The sequence below is a fragment of the Scyliorhinus canicula genome, chromosome 7 (genome assembly GCF_902713615.1).
Source record: "Scyliorhinus canicula chromosome 7, sScyCan1.1, whole genome shotgun sequence".
Lineage (NCBI taxonomy): Eukaryota > Metazoa > Chordata > Chondrichthyes > Carcharhiniformes > Scyliorhinidae > Scyliorhinus > Scyliorhinus canicula.
Genome location: NC_052152.1, coordinates 140808130 through 140824379, shown reverse-complemented (window position 1 = coordinate 140824379; position 16250 = coordinate 140808130). Strand labels below are relative to the sequence as shown.

The 16250-nt window shown below is 43.2% G+C and overlaps 1 protein-coding gene across 2 annotated transcripts in view; it reads right to left on the bottom strand.

Annotated features, from left to right (window-relative positions):
* Nucleotides 1-15361, bottom strand: part of acot8 (acyl-CoA thioesterase 8) — a 31500-nt gene extending 16139 nt beyond the window's left edge. For both annotated transcript variants that reach the window (XM_038803043.1, XM_038803042.1), the window contains exons 1-4: nt 15091-15361; nt 10386-10522; nt 6355-6580; nt 5000-5157 (exon numbers count right to left, since the gene is read on the bottom strand). In XM_038803043.1, coding sequence (XP_038658971.1) covers nt 5000-5157; nt 6355-6580; nt 10386-10522; nt 15091-15323 — 754 coding nt within the window. In that variant the 5' untranslated portion in view covers nt 15324-15361. The remainder of the gene's footprint in view (nt 1-4999; nt 5158-6354; nt 6581-10385; nt 10523-15090) is intronic.
* Between the last annotated feature and the right edge of the window lie 889 nt (nt 15362-16250).

The window sequence follows — 16250 nt, the reverse complement described above, 5'->3', positions numbered from 1 at the left end:
TTCCCAGCACAGCTCCATTATGATGTGATGCGTATTCTGGTGGGACAGCTCTACTGCCCATCAAAGGGAGCATCGGAACTTCATCCCCTTCCATTTTCTATTTGGGCTCAAGGTTTCTTCACATCAGACCTGCCTATATTTAAAACTGCTTTCGTGTCATTTCAAAAGATGTTAAATTTCACTCAAAGCCCACAATGTGTTATTTTTGATCCCAAACATTGCCACTCACTCAAGTAGGAGAGATGCGGATGGTGACTGCCCAGCAGTGTTGCTCTCCTTTCCAATACCTGACAAAATTTGGGGAGTATATGGACAATCAATAGTGAATTAGCAACAGAGGGAGCCAATCCCTACCACGTGGCTCTGCTTGAGCTGCACCTTGCAGATAGAAGTCCTGGCTTTCACAACATTACTGTCACAGTCTGGGTCCAGTGAGTGGAGCAGTCCTGTCTTGGCACAGCGACTGTGATGGCTCTTTCTGCCTGCAAGTTTAGTATGGACCCCTAGGGGGCAGTAGACTCCCAAATTAGAACCCTGAATAAAAATGTTTCTACTCTATTAATAAAGCCAAGATTCCCATGTTTTTTTTTTAGGCCTTCTCCACTTGTCCTGCCATCTTCACAGCTTTGTGTATACACCTCCAGGTCTCTGTTCCTGTTGCCCCTTAACAGTGTAGCATTTTGTTTTGCCTCTCCCGATTTTTCCTACCAAAATGTTTCACTTTGCAATTCTCGGCATTAAATTTCACCGACCACGTGTTTTGATCATTTTACTAATTAATGTCCTCCTAAACCTTCCCGACTCATTATTCGCTGCTTTTTGGAGTTGTGTCACCTGCAAAATTTGAAATTATATCCTGTATACCCAAGTCCATGTCATTAATATACATATGAAAATTATCAGTGATCCTGATGCCAACTTGCAAGGGAACATTGCCATATACTTCCTTACAGTCTGAAAAATATCTGCCACTCCACACTACATTCTGCACCCTAACCAATTTTGCATCCATTCTGCCACAGAATCAAAGAATCCCTACAGTGCAGAAGGAGGTCATTCGGCCCATTGCGTCTACATCAACCTTCCGAAAAGAGCACTCTACCCAGGTCCACTCCCTGCCCTATCCCGTAACTCCAACTAACCGTTGGACATTAAGGGGTAATTTTAAATGGCCAATCCATCTAACCTTCACATGGTTGTGATTGTGAGACGAAACCGGAGCACCTAGAGGAAACCCACACAGACATAGATAGATAGATAGATAGATAGAACAGTACAGAACAGGCCCTTCGGCCCTCGATGTTGTGCCGAGCAATGATCACCCTACTTAAACCCACGTAACCCGTATACCCGTAACCCAACAATCCCCCCATTAACCTTGCACTACGGGCAATTTAGCATGGCCAATCCACCTAACCCGCACATCTTTGGACTGTGGGAGGAAACCGGAGCACCCGGAGGAAACCCACGCACACACGGGGAGGACGTGCAGACTCCACACAGACAGTGACCCAGCCGGGAATCGAACCTGGGACCCTGGAGCTGTGAAGCATTGATGCTAACCACCATGCTACCGTGAGGCCACATGGGTGACTGTCTGTGTGGATTCTCCCTCAGTCAGAATTGAACCCGGGTCCCTGGCGCTGAGGCAACAGTGCTAATCACTGCGTCACCGTGTCACCAAGGCACTTTTAATACCATGGGCATTTAATTTCGTCAAAGCATCTATTATGTTTAATTTTTAAAAAAATTTTTAAACAATTTTTTTAAAAAACTAGGTGAATAGGTCCATGAGCTTACAACATCAACCTGTTCATTCTGGTTTACAAAAGTCACAGTATTTAGTTTCCCCAATGAGCATCTTTAGTAAGTCTAGAACTATGGTTCCCTCTCATGGTAAATCAGTTCATTTTGCAATGATCACAGAGCTCTGCATAATACTGTATACGTTCAGTTTTTCTCGAGTGTCACTAGTATCTTTCCACCCACTCTTTCCACAGGCCTCAAATGAAATCCAGAAAATGATGGTAGTACTGAAGAAGACAGGGTGGAGACCCATTGATCTGGAGACCTGAAGAATAAGCAATATGGACAGCTTGAGGAGCAAGTGGTAGGTAGTAGAATAAATTTGGGACTCATATCTTTGCTGAACTGGGTAAACTGAACATTAGGAATAAAAATGTCTTGGGAACAGCGGAACTCCTAACTTGGCAGACAGATCAGTCATGATGTGACATTGAACCAATTAGGTAGCCAAGACATAGGATGTTTTGGTTTGCCAGGACCTATGTAGATCTGGAGAGGTGATTCTAAAACTTGATTGAGAAATATTACATCTTTTTTTAAATTTTATTCTCCATTTTCACATTTTCTTCAGAATTTACACCCCACCAACAAACAGTAAACGGTAACAAATACAATGTCAATTAACAACAACGATCTCATCCTCCCATTACCCCCCAAACAACGGCCCACCTGACAATATAATCATCAAATAAAACAAAACCTCCCAAGGAGAAAAAAAAAAGAAAAAAAAGAGGAGTCAGGAATCACCTCTGGTCATCCTTAACACATACAGTCTCCCCCCCCACCCCCCTCCCCCCCCCCAGACAGGCCACTCTCCAACACCCCTCCCCCCCCCAATATTCAACGCCATCCAATCCCCGAAAGAGTACCGTGAATGACACCAATGAATTGTAGGCACCCCCCCCCCCCCCCCACCCTCCCTCCCAGACTCCTCCCATCCACTTCCTCTTTTAAAATCCTCCCCCCAACCTCGGTTCCTCGCTCCAACTTTTCACCCCGGCTAGACTCACCGAAACCTCTTCTACCAGGTTCCGAAAGCCCCCCACCTCATACCTGGTATATGCGTATACCAGCTCCAGCCCACTGCATCACCCGCTTCTACTTTGTCCACTGCATCACCCGCTTCTACTTTGTCCAGCACAGGACATTCTCCTTCACGCTATACCTACGGAAACACAGTTACTTTTGGCGGCTCACTCGCCTTTGATATAGGCCTTCATGATCGATGAGCCCGATCCAGTTCATATCGAGAGGGATCGTCTACCTCCCCCAATAGCTCCTCCCCCCACCTCACTGACCGACTTAATCCGGCCAGCGTGGAGGCCCCCGCCCGGGTCTCCTTCCCCCTTGCCCGTTCTCAGGAAAACCAAGAAATCCCCTTTAGCACACAACCCCAGCATACACACCCAAGCCCCAAAGAACCATCATTGCAAATGAAAGTCCCAACTCTTCCTTGTCCAAATATACAGTGTCAACTCATTTAGTACATACACCAACATGCAGTGAAAAAATAAAGTGACATGAGGCTATATCGGTACAGGACCCTTCTGCCTTTGCAAACTCCTCCACTGCTTCTGCCGTCCCAAAATAAAACTCCTTGGATTTGTAGGTCACCCTCAAATTAGCTGGATATACTAGGCCGCACTGCACCTTGCTGAAGTGCCTTCTTCACCCGACTGAAGGCACCCCACCTCCTCCCCAGCTCCACCGTAAAGTCCTGGTATATGCGTATACCAGCTCCAGCCCACTGCATCACCCACTTCTACTTTGTCTAGCACAGGACCTTCTCCTTCACGCTATACCTACGGAAACACAGTTACTACTTTTGGCGGCTCACTCGCCTTTGATATAGGCCTTCATGACCGATGAGCCCGATCCAGTTCATATCGAGAGGGATCGTCCACCTCCCCCAATAGCTTCGCCAACATCGTGGCAAAATACTCCGTCGGCCTCGGCCCTTCCACCCCTTCGGGCAGACCCAAATTCTCAGATTCTGCCGCTTGGATCGGTTTTCCAGGTCTTCCATTTTGGCTCGCAGACCCTTGTTGGTCTCTATCATCTTCCACAACTCCTTCTCCATTGAAGTGAGTTGATCACTGTGCTGCGATATTGTCTCTTCCACTTCCTTCAGTGTCACACCTTGCTCCCGTACCTCCGCCGCTGCGCTCGACACCGCCACCCTCACTGGGGCAATCGCTTCCTCCACCAGAACTTTCAATACTGCCCCCATCTCCTTCTTCATCACTTCCATGTGCTTTGTGAACTGTTTTTCAAAGTTCCACAGCCATCAGCTTGGTCATTTCTTCTGCTGTGAGCATTGCGGCCTCCCCTGGTGCCTCAGCCTCCGCTTTCCTTACAGTTCCTGCGCTGACTTTTCCACTCACTGGCGGACTTTCATTAACCCTCTTTTTCACGGCCATTTTTTTTTTGCAGCCTTGGACATTTCTCCTCCCTGCGCCTTCTTACAGCTTTTTCAGCCTCCGTTGCCCCCGGGAGCGGGCGTTAAAACCCGTCACTCGAAGTCTCAGAAATATTACATCTTAAGGTTGATATAGTCTCTTGGATGCCATAATCCTTGACATTGGCAACTGTGCCCAGGGCAAGGTTCTAATCCCAGGAAGAAGTCCAAGAGCAACCAGGCATTAAGACTAGCCTGTTATGAAGACAAAGCAATAAAAAAATGCCACTTTGAAACTTTTGGCACTAACACTAGAGCAAAAAATGCTTCAATGCACTTCGCTAGGTGATCGGAGTACCATTTCTCTTTGTTTGATTTATTATTTTGTTCTAATCCTTAAAACTTTGGATTTCTCATATGAATGTGGTGGAACTAGATCAGAATGGGAAGCTGACATATTTACAATGAGCATTTGGATTTGTGAGAATTATGATCAAATGATGGGTTCTGACTGTATCTTGTTTTTCAACAGTGGATAACCTTTATGGGACAATTGTGTACACTGGCTGATTCATGCTCTGCCAGATATTGATTCCTTTTTTAAATTAAAGCTCCCTGCAGCTCTTACAGGTAGACCTCATGGTACAGTGACAAGTATCACATAATCTCATCACGGGTCTTCCTTTCAAACTTGGTGGTGTCCAGCAGATTAGACGTTGAAAGAAAAGGGACCCAATTTTACACTCTAAACTCACGTAAACAGAAATAAACCTGAAAGCAGATTCGGAATCCTACCTATGTAACCACGCGCTCGGACCCAGAACCGCTGTACAGGCTCCTTGGCTACACGTTTGAAGTAATCTGGTGGATTTATGGGTTTGATTTCGATTGGAACCTCTTCCGCTAATAGTTTGGTCAGACCCATTTTATAATTCTCCGTTAAATCTGGATCTCTAAAAGGAAAAGAATCCAAAACTGTAAAACAAATTACGGAACAATGTAATCATATCAATGCATTGTGAGAATTACTTTTAATCACAGTGATTCGCATTGACAATGTGGCAATGTAGAACAAGGGGTCATTAATAATTAAGAGATTACTGCTTTTTGGTGGTGTCAGCTGGACGTTGACCAGGATATCAATAAATATTCCCTGGAATCGAGTGAACCTCAAAGGAAGATAGGATTTCAGTTTCAACTTATTTGAAGGACAACACCTCAGATAACACAGCGATACACTAACTAGATTAAGAATCAAAAGTCCTGAGAAAAAAAATGTAAATCTCAATTTGGAAGGGAAATCAACTCACTTCTGGAAACTGTCTTAGTAACATCCAAGAGAGCAGTGTGTTATAAAAAACAGAATTGTAATAAATGAGGTATGGTTCTATCGCGCTAATACACCACTTGTACCTTACTTTCTTTGAGAGTCGCCAGGTAATAAAAGTGTTGGAAACCCTAGTGGCTTTTCACAGTAACGTTATTGAAGCCTACTTGTGACAATAAGCGATTATTATTATTAAGCATGAAGGGGCTTGCAACCTAGCTTGGTTTTGGCCTTGTTGGACCGGCTTGCAAGCATACTTTCCAGTGGAGCAATGGAAGAGAAGTCAGGAGAATGGACCTTACTTCCTTTTACCCTTCCTTTGGCCACAAGTTTGCGGCCAATTGAGAGTACATCCAACTGTTTACCAGCTGATACCAGTTTAGCTCAATACAGACCAGGAATGGAGCATGGAACCTTTTGGTCTGCCTACTTTAGTACAGTACAGCAATCAACATTGGCTATTCATTCAAGGTTAGAGCCAACTCATAACAACAATTTGTAAAAGTTCCTTTAAACAAATTACAATGCCTACCTAATAAACCATTCCTAACTAAGGGAAGATACTTGCACTGAACTGTCATTACCTGTAGAACCAAGAGTATATTTCATTTAGAAAATATAATTACTTTTAGACCTGTTTTCTATGCAAAAAATGCTTAGATGAAAAGTTAATAAATTGTTATCTATTTAAAAATATAGCAACTTCTCCTTAGACTACTGTATGTTGGAGTTATAGAAAGCGTATTCTACAAAGGGCATGTTTAGAATCATTAGTACATGATATAAATAACATGTCTTATCTCAGTGCTAGTTATTGCTATACCTCAGGTATTTTTCAATGAGTTCCTCCTGGGTCAATACATTTTCAGGGGCAGGAACCACAGGCATGGTAAACTGGTGCTGAATTGGGCTCTCCATTTTCTTCTGGAAAGAGGTTTGGCAAATTAGGATCGGGTACCCATGTTGGATGGCCTTCACCGAACGGACAGAAAAGCTCTTACCATCCCGAATACGATCCACTCTGTATACAACTGGCACATTGGGATCGCCTGCAGTATCAAAACACAATGTCAAGGGTTAGGGCCTAACAGTACACAGCAAAACTAGTGTAATAAAGGACAATCCTTTTCACAGAACTCTGTGCTTTCTACATTTAGGAGCAATTTTTAATGAATGGATTGTTGGACAACATTTTTTCTTTATTCTTTCTTGGGCTGTGTGGTGAACAGTGAAGAAGAGGGTCATAGATTACACAAAATATAGATATGTTGGTCAGCTCAGTGGCAGATGGTAATTAACTCTGATAAGTGTGAGGTGATGCATTTTGGATGAAGAAACAGGACAAGGGAGTACGTAATGATTAGTAGGACACTAGGAAGCTCAGAGAAACATATGGATCTTGGGGTACTTGTTCACAGATCCTGGAAGGTGGCAGAGCAGGTGAATAGGGTAGTTAAGAAGGCATGTGGGACACTTGCCTTTTTCAGTTGTAGCATAGAATATAAAAGCAAGGAGGTTATGTTGGAACCATTCAGAACATTGGTTAGGTCACAGCTGGAGTATTGTGTGCAGTCTGGTCTAAAGACAGAAGAGTATACGTTTAACACCACAGCAATGTTCTGCGACTTCGCACACAGATTTCCCCTTTGGGGAAAGGACCCTACCCTTTCCCTGGTTAACTGCTGCCCCTTAATGTATTTATAGAATATCATAGGGTCAGTTAAGAGTCAACCACATTGCTGTGGTTCTGGAATCACATGTAGGCCAGACCAGGCAAGGATGACAGGTTTCTTTCCAGAGAGTCCACAGGTGAAACAATTGCTTTTTACGACAACCAATTATATTTTCATGGTGGTTATTACCGAGACTAGCTTTCAATTCAAGGTTTATTAATTGAGTTTAAATTTAACTAGCTGCCAATGTGGGATCTGAACCATGTCCCCACAACATTACAAGAAGCACTCTGGGGCCCTGCCAGCCCCCTGCAGGTGGAAGAATCACTAAGTTTTTTAATATGGAATCTCTGGCATGAAATGCCAGCATTTTAAACGCCGGCGTGGGGACATAGCCCCATTTTTGGAGAATCCAGCCCAGGGTCTCCAACACCAGTTTAGAAATGTGTAACGCACGCTCCATCCTACCTGAACAAACTATGAAAGTAAATAGGAGAGATTCAAAATAGCCAATCTAATTGCTCAGAAGAAAATTTATCACTTGCGCCAGGGCAAATCTTAGACAACTAATGTGAATTTCAAATGCTGGATGGCAGCTATCACATGCAAAGAGGGGAGGTGATAAATACATATCTTTCCTCTACTTGCTGTTATCCCTTGTAAGGTGCTTGCCACTACTTGGAAATTCCCTCTTTAAACCAGGCCAATATGAAATACAGATGTTACCAAGCTATGTAGCAATCACACTTTTTATCACAAAATATAAAGCTTCAATTTTAGCAAGTTCTGTATGGATTTGGAACTGCAGGACAGCATTGGATGATGCTACCTCCAGGAATCACAAAACTGACAAGTTGCAGACAACAGCTCTCCCCTCTTTATTTCTCTAATTTATTTATGGGATCAGCAATTGCTTCCATTTATATTGTAATTTTAATGTAAAGATACCTTAAAGCACACAACTGGAGGATTAAGGAAAAAAGACAAATGTCAGGGGGCATGGATGTTGGGTTAAAGAAATGAGCTTTAAGGGGGGTGGGGGGAAAAGAGGTGATCACCACAAGCCATGTGTGCAAAAGCAAATGTGTGCATACTGGTAAACTAGATACTTCAGACAGACAATTAGTTGGAGGAGTCATCACAGAATGTGCAGCATCAAATCATAGCAGATATGGAAATTAAAAGTCCTGCCACTAATTGAACAATGTTCGTGTGTGCCAGGATATTTTGCACTGAGAATTAAATCACCTTTAAACACCTTTGCCTGGAATTTTCTGGGATGGGGTAAGATTAGCTCTATCTACAGCTATGTGTGGTTGTAGTAGATCTTCCTAAGTTATGGCAGTCAATCAGGGTGCCGCAGACTCCGGGCGGCTTATTGCCCTCTCTCTCTCTCTCACCCTGACTTGATTTGAGAGCACCACAAATGCATTCGTGACTAACCCTCTGACGGTGGTGGAAAGATTAGTTAAATAATGTATGACCTACTGGGTCAGTTCACATGACTGCTGTTTATCAAAAATAATTAAATTTACGCTTGTTTCATTTCAATTTATATATTTTTTTAAAACACACCAGGAATATCCTCCCATTCCAAAAAGAATATCTGTCCTCCCTTCTCTTTTCCGTGTGCCCTCTTTCCCACCACCAGCAACAAGGATGTCAGCTTTGTCTTCCTGTATAAACTGATCAGAGAGCCAGTTTTGAAGCCTTAAATGGAGTCATCTTTTATGGAGCACGAGAGCCAAGTTTTGGTACGTAGCATTAGACAGTCTTCCTTTTTGGCTTGTAATACAGAACAAGACCAACAGTGCGGGTTTAATTCCCGTACCAGCCTCCCCAAACAGGTGCCGGAATGTGGCGACTAGGGGCTTTTCACAGTAACTTCATTGAAGCCTACTAGTGACAATAAGCTATTATTATTATTAATTATTATTATATAGTCTTAGGAATGTTGCCCAACTGCAACTTATTCCAGATTTTATTTTACAAAACCAAGTTATGTTTCACACTATTGTTACAGTGTTGAATGAGGCCATTCAGCCCATTGTCTCTACACTGGCTCTCCAAATGAGCATTATGATTTACTGTCATTCCCTTTTCCCCAAAACCTTGCATATTATTTCTATTCAAATAATCTTCTAATGCCCTATTGAATGCCTCAATCGCGCCTGCCTCCACCACATTTTCAGGCAGTCCATTCCAGACCCGAACCACTCGTTGTGTGAACAATGTTTTTTTCACATCACATTGCCTTTTTATGCGAATCACTTGAAAACTGTGCCGTCTTGTTCTTGACCCTTTCATGAGTGGAAAGTTTTGCCCTATCTACTCTTTCCAGCTCCCTCATGGTTTTGAGCATCTCTTTCAAATCTCCTTTTAGTCTTCTTCTCTCCAACGAGATGAGTCCCAACCTCTCCAATCTATCCTCATAACTGCAACCCAGAAACCATTCTTGTAAACATTTTCTGCACTCTCCCCAATGCATTCACATCCTTCCTAAAGTGTGGCACCCAGACTCTACACAACACTCCTGACTAGTGTCTTGTAGAAGTTCAGCATAATCTCCTATTATGCTCCTATTACTAAGGCCCAGGACACTGTATGCTTTATTAACTGCTCACTCCACCTGTCCTGCGACCTTCAATGATTTATACACATATATACCCATATCCCTCTACACCTGCTCTTAGAGTTGCACCTCTCCATGTTCTTCCTACCAAAATGCATCATCTCATCTTTCAGCTACACAAACGGTCAGCTACTGCATATAAACAGGCCAGTCAGCCCTTGTCCAGGTTAGCATTTATCCAACACAAGGAGGAATCCTAAATCCACGCACCTATACTTTTCCTCATATCCTTTTGTTTCCTTTCCATTGCCACCTCTCTTGTTCAGTAAGATATCTCCAAATTTGGACAACACAGCCTCCAACCCTTTATCAACAAGGGAAATATGAATGATTACTTCAGTGAGTGAAACATCAGGAATTCCAACTCGGATGTCCGATAATGGCAATGGTATTTTGGAGTTTTGAGGTATCAGCAAACTGAGGTGCAGGTTTTATCTTCTTAGCAGCAATGGAACAAATATGCCATTGCTCAAGAGCAGAAAATGTTAATGATGCAGATTGGGGGGTGGGGGTGGAAGAACCTAACCAGTGGAGAAGTTCACATCTTACCTGCTCGCACAAAGTAACAGTGCAATGAATGAACAAAAACATTCTCAGATACAGACATTGCAGCAGCTACTAGCGACTGGCCCACAATCTGCCCGCCAAATAACATGCGACTCCTTGGGATCCAGTGATGAGTTCCTCTTTAAAAAAAATAGAGCATTGAGAGTGGACGATGCAATGAGAACTTAAATTAAAAAATCATGAATAGCTTTTGAAAGTATCACAGAATATCTCATTTTCAAAGTGCTCACCACAGACACATTCTTTCAGTAACACCATGATAGAATATGTGGAAAATTGTACCACGTGGTTTCCGCTGTTATATTTCCACAAACTACACTCAATCGATTTGGGAAGTCAATCATAGCTCAAACTGTATGAAACTTACCAGCCTTAAAGATAGAGTTTGAGGCCAGTACAGAACTAAACAAAATACACTATCATCAATTGCAATTTCCTATACTCGATTCTTCACTTTCATTCATCACCAATTTTTACTTTGCTAAGCTTCCTCAGGCTTTGAAAGTTTCAATGGTTTTTATACCTATTGTGGTTCAAAATCTCTTTCACCCTGCTAGACTTGTGTTTTTCTCTCCTTCTCTCCTGAATATGTTTTGTTGGAATTGGTTCGCCTGTTCTGTCTCAGATGAGGGTGCTAGCAATTGAGTCATAACTGTCCACAAGAGAGAAGAAAGTTTCACTATTAAATATAACAAGGAATGGAGCAGTGAGTGTGACAACTGTTAAATGCATTTGGTATAGTACAAATTAAAATGCACAATTGAACATATACAAACATACACTGAGAGAGCCATTGCATTTATAAGTGAATGGAGACTTCATGACCCGTGCGTGGATACATTTGTGTGATTTTTACTTTTTCTAATATTCGTTCTTGGGATGTGAGCAAAGTTGGTAAAGGCAGTGTTTATTGTCCATCCCTAATTATACCTGAAACGTGGTCGTGGGCCTTCTACTTGAACTGCTCTGCTATACATTCAAAAAGCCATGACAGTGAAAAAATAGTCATTGTTTCAGATAATGAATAAACTATTGAACTTTGGTGTCATGTCTGTAGAAGTATAGACATTGTTTCAGTGAATGTTTCATATAATGAATTGACTACAGTATAATGTATCAGTAAATGTTTCATAAAATGTAAAAATGTTTCATAAAATAAAAATGTATCAATTAATTAGTTACATCAAAGTCTGTTGTCAGCAGTGGCGTGAGAAACTTATTCTCATGAGACTGCCCTGAACTAACTTTAATGGTCAATATCTGATTAATAAATCATCCTCTAAGTAACCGACATCTATTTGAACTCAGGGGGGACTCAGCAGAGAATTAGAAACCAATGAGTGTAAATTAGGGATTAGAGCATAGTTATGGATTCACTTAAAAGTATGACCTCGTGGTAGAAGTTTCATTCCTGAATTCCTGCCTTCCTGAATTCTTGAATCATCTATTTGTTTGTGATTTTTTTTGTGTTTAATGCGTTTCTTTGCCATGTATTTAAACCAGGTTATGTATGGTTTGATATTTTGTTTTTAAGTTTTGATTCAGTTCTTATGTAAGTGTATTAAAGTGACTAATTCGCAATAAAGTTGTATTTTGGACACCTCCAATGAACCGGACATTCGACCCTTATTATGAGATAGAATAAGAGACTCTATTGCCACTGTCGATTTGCTACTACATTGTGGCCATCCAAGTGGGTGTACAGTGGAATTTTTAATGCCATGGAGTGTGCTGTGTTGCTGAAAAGGTTGGTAATCACTGGCCGTGAATACCACTGGTGCTAGCGCTCACTCGTACTGTAGCCACCTAGGTTGGCCACTAACAAAGGATCTCGGGAAATATGGTCAACCCAGGACTTAGACACTCAGAGCTTATGTATATTGGCAACTCAGATAACTAGAGGCTATCGAAACCCCCAGCTACTTTGCTTTCTAATGGCCCATTTCCCCAGAACAAAAGACCTGTACTCAGGCAACAGATACAGAAACAGACTCATTGGTGCCACTCCCTTTGCTCAGAGAGCCCAAAAAGCCAAGGTTAATGACCGCCCAGGACATGCCCCGCCATCAAGGCACCCGCCCCTTTATTGGCCAAAATCGATGGCAGTAATCGAAGCCTGCCGAACTATTGGGTCCAAAGCTAAGGACTGCCCAAAAGAGTGCAAAACCCCAGAAGGATAACAAGAGACACCGCCATGCGTTCAGTCTCTCTTGGCACCGACGCTCGGTCTCTCTTGGCCCCGAACGCCAAAAACCAAGTGTAGCATCACAACCAGAAGACAAGTTCAGGACCAACGATCGCTACCAGACAGATAAGCCCAGCAGAAACAAAGTCACTTCTCCAGACCCAGCCACGCAAGATCCGAACAAAGGCTTTGTTCCACTCCATAAAGCCGGGTGCCTGAAGTTAAGTACAGGTTGTTGTAGTGTTAGGTGTAATTTAGTGTGCAGTGTTTTATGTTGCATGTCAGAGTAATTCTTGTGTGTAAATAAACTATACTTGAACTAACTAACTGGTTATTTGGTCTTTGATCGATATCCAGTAAAACTTTGTGGTGGTATCATTTGATACCTGGTGACTTTGAAAAGCATAATCATCATTAATAACAGTCATATCAGTATCCAGTTAAAAAGAGCAACTGTACTATAAACAAGTGACCATTCTTTATACATAAACACTTCATGGTGAGTTTCAGCTGGTATTCAACAGTGATAAGCATCATAAATGCACAACCAAAAAGAGATTGATGAGTGACAAAAATTGCAAACCTGATTTGAAGCCCAACTTCAATTTTGATTATTTAAGCAGAAGTTCCTGCCAGTGCCCAATAGAGAGTTCTACATTGCTGCATCGGATAAAACCGGGAAGAATGGACAGCACGGTGGTGCAGTGGTTAAGCACTGCTGCCTCACGGCACCGAGGTCCTCCCAGGTTCGATCCCGGCCCTGGGTCACTGTCTGTGTGGAGTTTGCACATTCTCCCCATGTTTGTGAGGGTTTCGCCCCCACAACCCAAAGATGTGCAGGGTAGGTGGATTGTCCACACTAAATTGTCCCTTAATTGAAAAAAATTAATTGGGTACTCTAAATTTAAAAAACAATCATGAACGACGAGAGAGGGGCCCTAACATTTGGGCAACCGACAGTCACCATAAAATCTGCCCAGGCTTGTGCCCTGTATGGACACACCAGCTTTGCTAAACTCAGTCAACCTCCAAGGCACAACCATCATTTCACAAGACAAAAAGCTGACAGGGCAGCTTGAAAACATCACTTTCTTTGCAGGGATTTGCCATTTTCTGTTCTGAGGGATAGCAATTGTGGCTTATATTAAATTGAACAGATACTTATCCTGATGTATTGGTTAATATTTGAAAACAGCATCTGGAGAGTTGATAAAAAGTAATGTTGACTCCTATAAAACACAAATCAAACATGCTGAAAACAGAGTCCAACATAAATATGAAAATAGCCGAATTCCTCCCATTAACATAACACTGGGTGTCTGAATTAGAAGTTATCAAGATCTCAAAACTCAGGCATATAGCACAGCACATGCAGAGTCGACCTTTGCCCAACACACTTGCCTCAAGCTTCCTACTTTCTCGACTTGCTCTCACTTTGCAGTTAATGAGACATGACCATTTGTTCTTTCATTGCTCCAATCATCTTATGCCCCTCATGTTTTGCACTTGTTTAAAGCAAAACATAATACATCACTCCAAACTTATTGTTATTGAATTGTCTCTTTATTCAGTCGTTTGACCACAATCTCAATCCTTCAGATTAGTAATTAATCGGAAAAGACAGCACATTCAAAGACACAGTCCTCATTTAGACATTATTCCAATCTAATTACATGGAGTCATAGAGCTTTACAGCACAGAAAGAGACCCGCTCAGCCCATCACGTCTGCACCAACATCTAACTTTCTGATCCCAATTTTCCTGCACTTGAAAAGGTCTGTAGCCTGATATGCTATGGCATTTCAAGTGCTCATCTAAATGCCTCCTAAATTGTGAGGGTTCCCACCGCAACCACCCTCTCAGGCAGAGAGTTCCAGATTCCCACCACCCTCTGGATCAAGTCCTCTACTACATCTTCTGCCCTTTTCTTAAATCAATGTCCCCTAGTTATGGAATCCTCAAAGCAGCGGTCACTTCCTTCCTATCTACAAACTTTATGTCCCACACAATTTTGTAGAACTCAATCAGATCCCCCTCAGCCTTCTCTGTTCCAAGGAAACCAACCCCAGCCTCTCTCTCCATAGCTGAAATACTCCAGCCCAGGCAGTATTTGGATGAATCTCCTCTGCATCTTCTCCAGTGTAACCACATCCTTTCTATAGTATGCACACAGTACTCTAGCTGTGACCTAAATCAGCATTTTACACAGCTCTATCATAAACTTCCTACACTTTATGTTATGCCTTGGCTAATAAAGACAAGAATCCCATATGTCTTCTTAACCAACTTATCTACCTGTCCAGGTGCCTTCAGGAATCTATGGACATTCCCTCAAGGTCCCTATGTACCTCCCAGCGTCCTGCCCATCATTATGGCACCCTTGCCTTGTTAGTCCTTACAAAATACATCACCCCAAACTTTACCATTGAGCTGGGCAGGGCCATGTCTCAGACAGTAATCAACTGATGGAGGGCAGATCATAGGTCATTCTGCCTGACCCACCTGTACAGATCCACATCCAGTTTCTCCAAATTCAGGACACTGGTAACCAACACACTGCGCAGATTTGCACTGGGAGAGGGCGAGCTCCGGCCAGAGTTCGGGCTTCCGGAACGCTGCCCCCGGGTCCTGCTCCCTGAGGCCGGACTGCGGGAGCGCTGTCCCCCGGTCCTGCTCCCCGAGGCAGGGCTGTCGGAGCATTGCTGCTGCCCTTCCCCAGGGCCCACAGCCGCCATTCCGCCAGCATCAAGAGTTGACCAACCGGAACACGAACCTTTTGAGCGATACCCATATTAACGAATCAGAAACAGAAGCGCGGTGCCGTCACAATGACTTTATTCCACCCAATCAGAGTCATGCGAAGGCAGGTGCATTGGCTACGGAACTGCCATTCATTGTGATTGATGGAAGATCCTGGGCTTCCAGACCCTTTGCAACGTGAGCAGATCACGCAATCATCCAATCCCTGGCACAGGAAAGACCATTCAGCCTATCAAGCAATCACCTGACCATTCTAATCCCATTTCCCAGCACTTGGCCCATTGCCTTGCATGCCTTGGCATTGCAAGTCCACTTCTAAATACTTCTGAAATGTTATGAGGACGACAGTGGTTAGCACTGTTGCTTCACAGTGCCAGGGACCCAGGTTCAATTCCAGCCTTGGGTCACTGTCTGAGCGGAGTTTGCAGTTTGTATGTTCTCCCCATGCCTGGATGGGTTTCCTCCCTGTGGGATCTCTCATTTTCTAATAAGAGTCGAGGTCCAGGAGTAGATTGAGATTGAGTTTATGGCAAAACTTGGTTAGTACACTTTCAAATGTAAACAAGAGAAACAAAAGTCCCAGAAAGGCAAAATAAAGAGAACAAAGACGAGAGAGAGAACGTGGTGCACAAAAGGCCTTATATATGCACATTTTTGGTACTGCCCCTTCTTCATCAGCCTCTCTTCCCCCAGACTCCTGGATCTTCCAACACATCAAATATCGGCACCTCTGGACTCGGGGCCACCCCCACAACACAACCTCGGACATAACATCCGAGACCCCTGCCAGAACTCCCTCAGTCTTGGATGTGATTCACGCCCCCACACACCACCAACACCTGTCTTCCACACCAGCAAAGAACCTGCTTATCCTTGTCACCGTCATGTGGACCCCATGCACT